We start from the raw sequence: 13,027 nt of genomic DNA on the forward strand, positions 1-13,027 counted from the left end.
GCAGAGCCATGTCAAGTACTGAGGATGTTGCCCAGCATGCTCTGAGCAGGCTGGACCCTCTTAAGAGACAGAACAATGTGCAGTTAAGACCACAGAGGCTGGAGCCTGGCTGCCAATGTCACATCCTGGCCCTGCCACTCGGCAGCTGTGTGACTGCAGGCTCAGCTGGCTCACCTGTAAAACGGGACAGTAGGATCTACCTCGAGAGGCTGTGGTGATGCTCACAGCAGTGGGGCTCCTGTGGAAAGGACTGTGTTCCCAGCATGTTGCAGGCGCTCTGTAACCTCTTGTTTCACCTGAGTATTTAACACCAGCTTTGAGAAACTCAGTGTGATCATGTTTACTACTTTTTCCTCCTGTATATTTTGTTGGCTTCCATGTAAATCTAGGGTTTTTCACAGTCTTCGTAGTCAGCCCTCAGGGCCCCCAAGTTCACTGCTTCCAGCAGAGCCGCAGGCGTGAAGTATCATTTACTTCCTTGACACTGGATCCTGATCAGACACTCGTGACCACGTACTGACTTTGATTTGAAGCATGCAAGTGTTTTTTAGAAGATGCAGAGCCAGGGTAGGTAAAATAGAGAGAGAAGGTAAACTGGTGGCTGAAGGACTTAACCTCTGCCAGTGCTGCAGAGAGGAGTTCCTTTCTTTCTGAGCCCACTTGCAACTTCATCCCTCATTTGGAAATTTAAAAAGAAAAGAATCTGAACTATTGGCTATACTCCCAATATAAAATAAAAAGTCTGAAGAAAAAAAAAAGACTCTGAATGAATATCCAGACTCGTGCCATAACTTTGTTTGGCTGTTCCGCGCATCTTGTGAGGTCTTAGTTTCCCAACCAGGGATCAAACCTGTGCCCCCTGTATGGAAGCTTGGAGTCCTAACCAGTGGACGCCAAGGGGATTCCCTTACGTTGTAACTTTTGGCACATGGAACATGTTTTCACATTGCTTCCTGGGACTCTTAATTTTTGACTGAAGTGAAGTTGATCTTTTCAGTGTAACATTTATTCTTGAAGTTGGAAGTTTCCACCTTAGAAATTGGGAAGCAGGATGTGGTGGGTCCCAGGACTGCTCCCTCTGACACCGTGCGTCTGCTCTCCCTGTGTGCTCAGAGCCTGTCGTCTCCAGTCCCTAAGTGCATACAGTCACTAGGAAGGAGAAAAGACTGAGACAGAACTCTCCGTTCCTGTCCAGGCTCTGCTGAGCAGGACCCACTTAGTCACGTGGCTGCCCTCAGGCACCCTGTGATCTGGTGGAAAGAGAAGGCATAGCTCTCCTTGGAGCTGAGCAGAGATAGCATCAGTTGTTTCCACCAAGCTCTGATCTTTAGTTTCTGCTTTAAGAAAGAAGAGACAGAAAAGATCAGTCACGATGATTACAAGAGAATTTTAAAAATGCCTGCTAAATTAAAAAGAAAAAGAGAGGTAAGCTCTCATTTTATAAATACCTGAAGATTCATGCTGGGAATGTGTTCCTTTCCTTGGAATTTTTGATCTTAGAAATGGAGTTTTTAGTCCATTGCATGTATAGAATTTCTTGACTTTCATACTTAGGAAATTTCCAACCTGGAACGTAAGGCTACGTTTGATGAGTTTCATCTAAGTTGTGGGTAATAAACTCACACAGTGGTTGGAAAACACTTTGTGAAATAGGAAGTGCTTCCCTACATGTCCTAAATAGTGGTCTTCACTCAGGAGTTGCTCTTGAAATGAGCTCTCCCACAAACCCCTGTAAGAGACCCCATTTCCCTCCGCCAGTACAGAAGCCTTAATAGAGTAGTTGCTGTCTTTTCCTGTCTGTGCCTCAAATGGAATGAGAACCAAAGTCTCCTTTGGTCATACTTGCCAGTTACCACCTCTGCCAGGCCCACACTGGGCACCCCTGGTACCGCCCCAGTAAGCCTGGCGACTGGTTTCAGGCCCCTGAGATGGGTGGGCGCCGAGTCCTGAGATTGTGGAGTTTGGAGCCTGGATTCTTTCATCCAGCAATCCCAGTGGGCAGCTTGCTGTCCACCTCCACCCTGCACATCTCTGAGCTGGCCGCCAGTCAGCGGCTGCACCCCACCTGCCTTCTTCCTGAATGTTCCAGGACTCTCATCCTTGCCTCGTCTGGGACCCCCACGTCCTGGGCCCCTTGTTTGGTTTGCTCCGCCGCACCCACTTCCTTTTCCCCTCATGGTCAGTTTCTCCCACTTCTGCCCCTTCCTCCCCCTCTACCCAGTGTCTCCATTCTGGGAGAATCTGGCTGCATTTAACTCTTACCTGAAGGAAGCCTGTTCACAGCATACAAGACTTTTAGGAAAGACTGGGTGTGACCGCCTTAGACAGCCTCGGAATACCCACACATTACCCGCTCCTAGTGAAAGAGCCAGAGGCCCTGCAGATCTCCTGTGGGTTTTGATTTTGTTTCTTCAATAATTTCTAAATTTTACTTGCTTCTTTCTGAATGGATAATTCGTTCCCTTGGTACAGGATGTGAAAGGTTCAGAAAAATGTACTGCAAACTTCCTTCCCGCTCTTCCCTGGAAGCCACCAGTGGTACCACTTTCCTGTATAACCTTCTACAGTTTTATCATACAACTTCTAAAGTAGAATTCTGAGTATTCTTGGTCACAGAAACTCTCTCTATATAGCACCATTTAAAAAACTGAAAGAACCCGAAAGTACTCCATCGAAGTCGGTCAGATTGAATTTTTTGTGTCCCCATTCCCTCCTTTTGGTCCTGACTCAGGAGTTTTCACATGGTTCTACTCGCAGCCTCCTAACTTTCGGATGTCTTGTTCACTTACGGCATCGGCCTAGGGTTTCCAAGGCCTAGGGGTGACGGAGAGGAAGTTGCCAGGTGGAATTGGAGAGCTGGTTGGGGAGTCACCCCAGGTACATACCCATCCCTCACGCATCCCCCACTCCCTGCAGAAGTACCTGCTCCCCCTCATCACGGGTGGCCGGGAGGACCGGAAGCAGCTGGAGCGGATGGAGGCGAGTCTGTCGGAGCTGAGTGGCAGCGTGGCCCAGACAGGTAAAGATTAATGACTCCATCAAGTCACCCCTCAAAGCCTTCTCCGAGCAGCCCCTTCTCTGCCCCCTCCCCTCTCCCCTCCGTCTCCACTTTATGTGGTGACTTCATTTATCTGCTCTGAGAATCTGTTCACATTTGCAAATGAAGCCGCCGTCATTTCGGTTTAATTTGAAATTGCTTGTTTACTGTCGGCGCGGCCTCAATTAATTATGTTTTTACGGAAAGGCTCCCAACCTCAGAATATTAATAAGGGGAATAAAATGACAGCCTTTCTAAGGGCTGTAAAGTTCATTTTTAATTTCTGCTTCCATGAGGTTTTCAGGGGGGTTTTCAGCAATTTTCCCCCTTCTCTCTGAGAATCCCATGCAGGGTCAAGAGAGGCTGTAATTACTGCGGCTCTGGGGACCCCGGCCACCTCCTCTGTCATCGACTCCACGGGGCCCGCGTTCATTACCCGGTGCCCCATTGGTGGCCCAGATTAGCTGGGACCTGTCGCTCCAGGGGTGGTTTTTCCTCCTATATAAGCTTGTTTACTAGATGGAGGCTCAGAATCTAAAAACTTGGGCACAGAGAGAGCCGCCTGTCCCAGACCGGAGTCTGCCCCTCAGGGGCATGTCTGTGTAGCCCCCGGAAACCCTCCGGGGCCCAGACCCTGCTGGTGAGTCTCCTCGAGACTGACAGTGGACAGGGCGCTCCAGCAGCCTCGGGGTTGTGTGGGGAGGGCAGGAGGGAGCCATATGGAAACGAGATTGGCAGTTTTTAACCACTCCTGGATGCTGTGGACCTGAGCTGTGTGTCTCCCAGGATCGAAGACTCTGCCTTGAGTTTTACAAGGACACAGTGAGGCCCAGGAGATGAGGGAGGCAGGCAGTCCCGAGGTTGGAAGAGCCAAGCAAATCATAAGCAGATATAATTAGAGGGGAGAGGTTTTGGACGGATATACTGTTGACCATGGACAACTGCACAATAGAAAGATAAAGTAGAAATACTAGAGGTTAGATACAGTGCAGGTAGATTACCCAGAGTGCAGATGAATTATATGGGTTGCTGGAGGGCGGGGGGATGTCTGCAGATAAATTAGAGGCAGCGGCTCATAGGTGTGTGGACAGAAGGGGGAATCTTCATGTATCATTAACAGAGATGCGCCTGCTCTCTCCTCCCAGTGACTCAGTTACAGATGACCCTCGCCTCCGTCCAGGAGCTGCTGATTCAGCAGCAGCAAAAAGTCCAGGAGTTGGCCCATGAACTGGCCACAGCCAAGGTACTTGTCCCTGACCCTCTGGCCCCTCCAGACTCTTCTTGCTCATCCTTGTGCCCAGTTCATTGCACGTCTGATGCCCTCTTCTGATGCCGGTTACACTGCCCTTGTGGAGAAAGGAGGCGGTCACCAGGCGGGCGATGTGGCATTCAGTGACAAGGGCTGTCCTTTCTGTCTCTGAGGCCCATCCCCCTGACCATGGCAGCACATACTACAGCTCTGGTGGTAGCTGGCATAGACATGGGATGGTCTCCACCTACAAGTTAGGTCACAGGCCCCAGCGTTGCCAAGAATAGTTCTGGGGAACAGGGTGGGAGAAGGGTGCCCAGGCCCTGGGCTAAAATGTGGCTGTTGGCAAGTTCTCTAAACCCTGGTCTTGGGCTCCGGTAACCCCTGAAAGATGAAGACCCACCTAGGATGACCGAGGCGGGTTCATTGCCTCACTTCCCACATCTGGAGCCCCCATGGCAATATCAGATCCTGGGATCAGACTGCCCAGGTTAAAGCTCTCTGGCACATGCTCGCTGTGTGACCACAGACAAGTCACTTGCCATCTCTGATTCTCAGTTTCTGTGTCTGTAAAATGGAGCTGTAACCCTAGCTCCCTGATTGTGTGCACCTGCTGGGAACAGTGCCTGGCTCCTGTCAGCTCCCAGGAACGCAGCTTCTTGGTCTGGGCTCTGTGCATGTGTGACACGGTGTTCCTGACACAGCCTGGCTCAGGAGACAGTGTTCCACAGCGTCCGCTGCCCTCCCCACTCCATCCCCACCTCCTGTGTAGCTTTCTGGCTGCTTCCATGCAACTCTGACCCCAAGGAGAGAGAGGTGGCTTCCTACAGGAGAGCCCCACCTGAGCATACTGCTCAAGGTCCCTGTGCTCCTGAGAAAAAGGTGCCTGGGAACCCCCTTGTGGGGCGCCCCACCCACGGAGGTGCAGCCTCTGCATGTGGGGATGGTTACCAGTGGCCACTGCCAGCCACCTCGCTCCCTCCCCGTGGGCGGCAGTCCATAAAGCAGCCAGGGAGGGGCTGACAGCCCGTGCCCCGCTCTGCTCCATTATCTTTGGGAGCGGCGGCCTGCCAGTGGCCAGAAGCCATTCCGGAAATTGGAAAACTGTTTTCAGACCCCAAGCATTGAGATTAAGACCACATGTTGCTTTTTAGAGGGGAGGGGGGCCCAGGATGGCGTTGGTGGTTGAGAGCTGCCCCTGGGAGTTTCTTGGGCTTGTTTCCTTGATGTCCCCCCACCCCTAGCCCCTTTCATTCTCTCCACTGAAGCCAGGCTCACTGTGTGTGACTTCAGTTACCCCATAAACCAGAGACTTAGAGCTGTGTTTTCTCAGCTGTAATGTAAGTTTTTATATCTGGCTTCCAAACTCCTACTGCAGCACTGTAAAAAATTAAAAAGAAGAGCGTTAAGTAATTAAAAAACCTACATAAAACTGAAGGCTGGGAGTTTTCTACAACTGTTTTTTTTTTAAAGAGACTGGCTAAAAAGCCCCAGATGTCAGATTTTATTTCTAAATCCTGGCATCTGGCACCAGATGCGTTTGGAAATTTGAGTCCTTTGTCGGCCGGTGAGTGGAAATTGCTCCCTTGTTAATGGACTGCGATAGCTTTCAGGGCCTCTGAGAAGCCAGCACAGTGGCTGCTGGATCTGTGCTGTCTGGTGGTCTGGAGCATGGACCCTGAGGGGATGTGTGTGAGGGCAGCAGGCGTCTGTGCGTGCTTGCTCCAGGCTGCCCCCTCGCAGGGGCTTTTTCCTGCCAGGTTGTGCCCGGCCAGGCTGCTTGCTGGGGCTTCCCTGGTGGCCCCGTTGGTAAAGAATCCACCTGCAATGCATGAGACCCGGGTTCGATCCCTGGATCGGGAAGATCCCCTGGAAAAGGAAATGGCAACCCACTCCAATATTCTTTCCTGGAGAATCCCATGGACAGAGGAGCCTGGCAGGCTACAGTCCATGGGGTCGCAAGAGTTGAACATGACTTGGCGACTAAACCACCATTAGGCCGCTTGCCTGGGTGGTGCCCAAAGCAGCCCCCGCTGTACCTCCGAGCCCCCACAGGCTGGCGGGAATGTGTGGGGCCCTCCGTTCTGCCAGCCTGGGGTTCCCTGCTTTCTCCTGAACTTGTGACCCAGGGGTTTTGTGTCAGGTGGGAACAGTGGTGTCAAGGGTCAGGAGCCTTGCACCTGGAAGTGGCCTCTAGCCTGGAGGACCGAGTCCCACATACCTGGAATTGGCTCGTAAGTACCTCACAGGCAGCTGGGCCACAGGCAGCTCCCTTTTGGGGGATCACTGTTTTGGCTTTCCTCTCTTCCGTTTATCCCAACAAGATTTGCTGAAAAAAGGTGTGGTTCTCTGAAGTTAACATGGAAAGTGGTGTCAAAATTCAAAGGAGAAGTTGTGCGGGGGAGGCTGGCATTTGTCCAGGGTCATTGTGGCTATTTCCCCCGTGGGCCCTCCTCCAGATCATTATCTTTCTCTCTGCTGAGCCTCAGGATCATCCCGAAGAGCACATGTCAATGGGCTGCCTGGCCGGGGCTCCTGACTTTGCAGGCAGTGGGGCCTGATGTCACAGCAGTGTGGGGAGGGGCACCCAGGTGAAGCCTGCCTTCAGGGTTCATTAAGAGTGGGGCCAGGGGATGGGCCAGGCAGGTGCTCAGGTGTCCCCTTGACCCTCCACAGCGGCTCCAGGTTCCAGGCCCTGTGGTTGAAGGTGGCTGCCTGTCTTATCCCCAGGGCTCCCGTGGGTGTGTGTGTGGGGGTGTGATCTCTGCAGGGAGAAGGTCTTAGGTGGAAGGAGTAGTTGTGTAGAGATGGAATTTATCTTGGTTTGGTTTTAATGGAACGTTTCAGACACGCATGGAGTAGCGGGCCACTCAGTGAACCCCATGCTCTGGCCACACAGTGCAGCCGAGGCCTTGGGCCTGTCCTGCCTGAGGTTATTCTGAAGCACATTCCAGACAGCGTATCATTTCACAATGCAGACACTTCAGTTTGTATCTGTAAAAGATGAGGGCTCTCTTGTTTTATTTTTTCTTAACCAGGATGCCAGTTACACCTGAATACATGTCATGTTTCCCTAAGAGCGTCAGCTATCCAAATAGAGTTGGGAGGATGTTTGTTTTAAGGGAGTTGTCATTTCAGCAGAGATCCAGGCAAGCAGACCCCAGAACGGGCCACAGCAAACCTTCCCGAGGGGGTTGGGTCCTCCTGCTGTCCCAGCGTCTGAGTTTGGAGGGGTGGGGGGGACGTGCCACACTGATCCTCAATCCCCTTTGTTGTGACTTTCAGGCCACCACGTCCACCAACTGGATCCTGGAGTCCCAAAACATCAATGAACTCAAGTCGGAAATTAACTCCTTGAAGGGGCTTCTTTTGAATCGGTAGGAGCTGCAAAGGCGTGGGCTTCTGTTCCTCTCTCTGCCTGGGACTGGGGAAGGGGGCTCTTGGGGCCCATCCAGCTGTTGCCGTTGTGGGTGGTGGTGGGGCATCTCCTGGGGCAGGGGCGCCCCGTGTTTCCCACCCCGGATTGAGCTGCGTCATTCAGGCATGGAGTTTGGGAATCTCAGGCGATTCTGCCTACCCTCCCCGGCAAGTCCCTCCCTCCCTGCTTTAGGAGTGACCGTCTGAAGGGCCCACAAGAGTTTTGAGATACAGTTCTTGGCCCTGTCCATACCTGGTCAGGGACAGCTGGGGCCAGAGCAGGACCTTGCAGAGGAGCGCATCCCCACCTTCCGTGCAGGGTCACTCTCTGTCCTGAGTCCTGGGAGCTCTCAGTGACAGCTGGGTCCCAGAGAAGGATCCCCGCTGAGGGCCAGACCAGGGGTCTCTGTTCCTGCTCAGTTTGAAGGGCAGAAGAGATTGATTTCAAGGCAGAAGGTTGTACAGTGCCCCGTCCCCCCACCCCTGGCTCCTGTGGTCTCACTGTGTCATTCCGCAGGGACAGCACCAGTGCAGCCCCAAGAGGAGGGTGACTGACTTGCCCAGGCTTGCCCAGGCCTGCCTGATTTTAAAGCTGAAAGTCTTGTGTCCTGGGCCCCTGGGACAGTTGGCCACCCCACCTGCAGAGTGCCCTGGGGCTTAGTGGGTGGCTGAATGAGACGGCACTTCACTCCAGGTCCAGGATGAGGGGCTGGCAGGGTCTTGTGGTCACAACCAGAGTACCCAGTTCTCCAAGTCACCCACGTTCAGGCTCTCTCTGGGGACAAAACTGTGGCCTTAAGAGAGGTGTGGCCAAGCTTGGCGTGCCAGCGGGCTGTCCCTCGAGGACGTGGTGAACACCGAGGCCCTGGTGGTGGGCTTCATGTGGCAGGGTCTGAGGGGAAGGACTCTCTGGAACCAGAGCTGGCAGACAGCCCAGGAGGCAGCAGGCCTTTGTCCTCTGGTCTCAGGCTGGGGTAGTCTGGTCCCACCTGTCCTCAAGCTTGATTTCCAAGCCCTGGCTGCCAGCCCAGGGCTCAGGGTGGGGACACAGGAGTGGGAGGGGAGAGCTGGCTCTTCTGTCAAGTGTTGAGCTTGGAAGTTTTCTAGAAAAGTCCAGGTCTGATGTCTCTGACCCCGTGGCCCAGGCCAGGTTTTGCTCTACCCATCTTTGCTCAGACCAAATCAGAGTGGAGGCCCAGGGGTCTTGGGTTCCAGGATTCTGTCCTCAGCCCTTGCTCGCTGCCCCTCCCAGGGCTGGAGACTGGACCCTGCTGTGAGGACCAGAGGAAACGGGCTCTGGGGTGTGGCAGGCTCCCCAGGGCCAACTGTCCTGCAGCTGCCAGGGAGGGTGGGCCTGGCCCTGGGCGGAGGGACCACGGATGGCACCCTGAGTGGGAAGGGTACTCTCCGGGCAGCCCTGATGCCTCTGGCTTCTATCTCAGCGTCTCTAACCTCCAAGGGGCCAAGAGGCCTGTTTGCAGAGGAAGGGAAGGGAGGGCAGCAGGCGTGTGTGGCGGAGCCCCATCCTGTCCCCTGTGGGCTGGCCCTGGCCCTGTTCACCGTCCACTAGCGTTGGGGTTCTGGAGGGGCGGCTCTGCTGAGGGCAAACCTGGCAGTATTCTCCCTCCTCTACCAGGAGGCAGTTCCCGCCCTCCCCGTCGGCCCCGAAGATCCCCTCCTGGCAGATCCCCGTCAAGTCGCCCTCGCCCTCCAGCCCCGCGGCGGTGAACCACCACAGCAGCAGCGACATCTCGCCTGTCAGCAACGAGTCCACGTCATCCTCGCCCGTGAAGGAGGGCCACAGCCCTGAGGGCTCCACAGCCACGTACCACTTGCTGGGCCCCCAGGAGGAGGGCGAGGGGGTGGTGGACGTCAAGGGCCAGGTGAGGATGGAGGTGCAGGGTGAGGAGGAGAAGAGGGAGGATGAGGAGGACGAGGAGGACGAGGACGTGAGCCGCGTGGACGAGGAGGACTGCCTGGGGGTGCAGAGGGAGGACCGTCGGGGTGGGGACGGGCAGATCAACGAGCAGGTGGAGAAGCTGCGGCGGCCCGAGGGTGCCAGCAACGAGAGCGAGCGGGACTAGGCGGTATGGGGGTGGGGCCCGGGGTGGGGCGGGGTCAGGGCCAGGCGGGCAGAGCCTGGCCACCCAGCCCGCTCCGGACAGACAGGCCTCTGACCTTGATCTCATTCAGGTCGAGGGCTCCGAACTCTCTGGGCTCAAGCCCCTCAGCCCCCTCCCAGACAGATGTCCGGTCCAGGGGCGTCAGCTGAGTGTCTTAGCCAACCTAACACCGTGCATGACAAGAGGTAGTTTATTACCTGACTCCTGACCCTCGCAGAGGGGGAGCCTGGGGACCCGGCGCCTGCCGGCCCCTCCCTCTGCCCCGGCCCCTCACTGCTTCTCACCAGTGGCCACGGGGGCCACACTCGTGATTCCAAAAGCCACGGCCCTGCGCTCCCCCCCGGGTGAGGGTCCCCCGGGTCCCCCCAGCCAGGCCCTGCCTGGCAATGCCGCCCGTGTGTGCTTGTCGCAGCCCCGGCCTGGTCACCCGCCACATGTGACAGCGCACTGCTCCCGACCTGGCTTGCTGCATGGTGGCTCCGCTACCGCTCTGGGGAGATGTCCTGCCCCACCAGGACCAGGCCCGGGGCCCTCCTGTCTGACCCCGCCCTGCCCCCAAATGTGTTCTTTTGTGTGATCAGGTATAGGTATCAGAATATAAGATCCGACTGTATATAATTGTAATAAATACAAGTTGTCACTATTTAATTCCTGCCTATGGCTCCCTGTCTGCTCACGGCACCCCAGGCCTGGGGATGGATCTTGGCCAAGGCCACACCAGGTGGGTCCCAGGAAGGGGACGCGGGGGCAGGCCCAAGTAGCTCTGTGGTGGGCCTGCCTCCCTTGTCCAGTCTCCCTCACCAGGCAGGTGTCGCCACTGCTCACCCACAGTTGGAGGGTGTCGTCCTGGGTCTGGACCGGCTGCCACAGGGCGACATTCCGCCCCAGGAGGAGAAGGGACCTCACGTTACTGTATATAGACCTGGTGTGGAGTGTGATGAGCTCGCCTTCCTTAAATGGATGCGTGTGCTCCCAGGAGAGAGTGTCTCGTTCCCTCTTCCTCCCCCGTCTCCACTCCCTCTCACCCTCCCTGTCTCCCTTTAACCTTCACACAGTGTTTAGCTAAACCCAGGAAAACAGCACAAGATGCTCCTTCCGGGGAGCCCCCGGGGCTGTGGCCATTGGTGCAGGGGTCAGAAGGCCTGGTCCCACCCTGGGCCTCGTGTAGACACAGGCTTTGGAGACAAAGTGCGGGGACCGTGGAGGTGGAGCTGCAGCGGGTATGTACCCTCTGGGGAGTGGGGGGGGGCCGAGGCCTCCTGACCCACTGCCGACCTCCCACCCACACAGCTCTGGGGAGGGAGGAAGCCACAGGCCGAGAATGAGGCACTTGGCAGGGGGGTGTTCTGTCTCAGAAAACATTTCCACTCTCACCCAGGCCCCTTTTTCGGCTCCTGCAGCAAGCTCCTTCCTAACTCTCAGGCAGGGGCCCTCACCCTGCCCCTCTGAGTGTCCAGCCTGCTCCCTGGTTTCCCAGGTTAGGTCTTTGATGCTCATCACCTCACATGGTGTTCTGGCTTGTGCTCCCCAGGGACCAGCAGAACCCCCACCCCACCCCCTTCTGAGTCACCTCTGCCTCTTGCCACCCCCACAGAAGCCAGGGTTCTCCATCCCCAGGGCTCCCCGCCTCATCTGGATACAGGACCCAGTTTTTGGGAGTCATGCAGGCAGACCTGAGATGACAAGAGAGAGGGGGCTGCCCGCAGGGTCAGAAGCACCCCTTGGCCTCGGGGGCTAGAGACAGGGTTCCCCCAGACCTCCTCGGGGAATGGAAGCCTGGGTCCTGTGTGAGCCATCTCGAGGGCTACCCCTCTGCTTGGTGACATTTCTCATGGCCTCTCACTTTGCAGAGGTCTCTCCTGCAATGGGACCAGACAGGGGGTCAGAGGACAGATAGCCTGGGACAGAGATGCAGCCAGAGCTGCTGGCATGGGGGCCGCGGGGCATCGCGGGGCACGCCTTCCTCAACATGGGGGGTCAGGGGTCTCTCGGGTCCCTAAACTCACTGTGGGAGAGAGGGACGGAAACCTGGGCCTGGGGGACCTTTGCCCTGTGGGTCTCGAGTGACGATTTCAGCTTTTGAGGACAGAGAATCTGGCGTGATTTCAGGGAGGAAAAAAAACCCCTCCCCAAAACGGCGTGAGTGCTGCCTAATAAAGGCAGCTGCTGGACGGAGGGAAAACAGCCCTTTGAAAAAAAAAGCCTTTCATTAGAAAAATAATGCATTTCATCCAAATAAGGTAAAAATATTTGGAATGGGGCAGAAGTGAGCAGCAGGCAGCGCCTGTCAGGCCCTTTCTGGAAGGGAGAAGATTATTAAACTCAATTACAAAGTATTTTCGTAAAGTGTCTTTTAAGAGAGAACTCACCCTGGTGCTCAGAGGCTGCAGGATGGCCCTCTGGCCCCCAAGGTCTCGCTGGCTGCCCCGGGTGTTCGTGGGCTCTGCCTTGGGCAGGGTCCTCCGTTGGGCAGCCCCCGCTTCCCTGCTCCTTGTGATGCCCCCAGAACAGGCAAGGCAGCCGCTTCTGCCCTGTCCTCCCTGGCCAGTCGGCTTCCTTCCGTGAGGGCTGACCTGTCAGTGTCCTGGGACACCCTGGTGGGGAAAGGAAGCATTCTGAGTGAGGGGAGAGGGATGCCGAGCTTGTAAAATGTTTTTTTTCATACTGTGGAAGTTCATGTCAGATGTTCAAACAATCCAGCCCATATGGAAGGACTGGAGGGGACAGAAACCCCTCTTGGGTCTCTCCGCTTGGTTTCACAGGTGTGTGGTTGTAGTCTGTCTCTCTTTCTCTTTTTTAATAAAAACGGGAAGTTTCTTTTCGTGTTGTGTGACTTGCTTGTCTCCCTGAAAGTAAAGCGTGTGTGTCCATGGGGTACACATCAGTTGGGAGGAGAGGGCTTCTCTGGAAGGCGCCTCCCCCGGGACCCAGCCAGGACTTAGGTGCTGCTGCTTCTCGGGCTTTGGCCTAGAACCTGCCTCTCCTCTGGTGAGCCCTGCCTTAGACCCAGCCCTGCCCCACCCTGCCTCGCCCCGCCCCTGCTGCAGACCAAGACCCCAGTTCTGCCCACAGAGGGTGGAGGGCAGCAGATGGGACTGGCCTGACACCTGATCCTCAGGAGTGTGCTTAATCCTTAGTGTTTCTTCACCTGTTTGTTTAGAATTGTTTCTGCCAAGGCACCCAAAGAAGAGGGTCAGCATC

At 55.6% G+C, this 13,027-nt stretch overlaps 1 protein-coding gene across 6 annotated transcripts in view; it reads left to right on the plus strand.

Moving 5' to 3' along the window:
- Nucleotides 1–10,327, plus strand: part of PEX14 (peroxisomal biogenesis factor 14) — a 140,231-nt gene extending 129,904 nt beyond the window's left edge. For all 6 annotated transcript variants that reach the window (XM_070474268.1, XM_020890857.2, XM_070474267.1 and 3 more), the window contains 4 exons: nt 2,917–3,019; nt 4,183–4,280; nt 7,572–7,663; nt 9,340–10,327. In XM_070474268.1, coding sequence (XP_070330369.1) covers nt 2,917–3,019; nt 4,183–4,280; nt 7,572–7,663; nt 9,340–9,787 — 741 coding nt within the window. In that variant the 3' untranslated portion in view covers nt 9,788–10,327. The remainder of the gene's footprint in view (nt 1–2,916; nt 3,020–4,182; nt 4,281–7,571; nt 7,664–9,339) is intronic.
- The last annotated feature ends 2,700 nt before the right edge of the window (nt 10,328–13,027 follow it).

Source organism: Odocoileus virginianus, chromosome 11, assembly GCF_023699985.2.
Source record: "Odocoileus virginianus isolate 20LAN1187 ecotype Illinois chromosome 11, Ovbor_1.2, whole genome shotgun sequence".
Taxonomy (NCBI): Eukaryota; Metazoa; Chordata; class Mammalia; order Artiodactyla; family Cervidae; genus Odocoileus; species Odocoileus virginianus.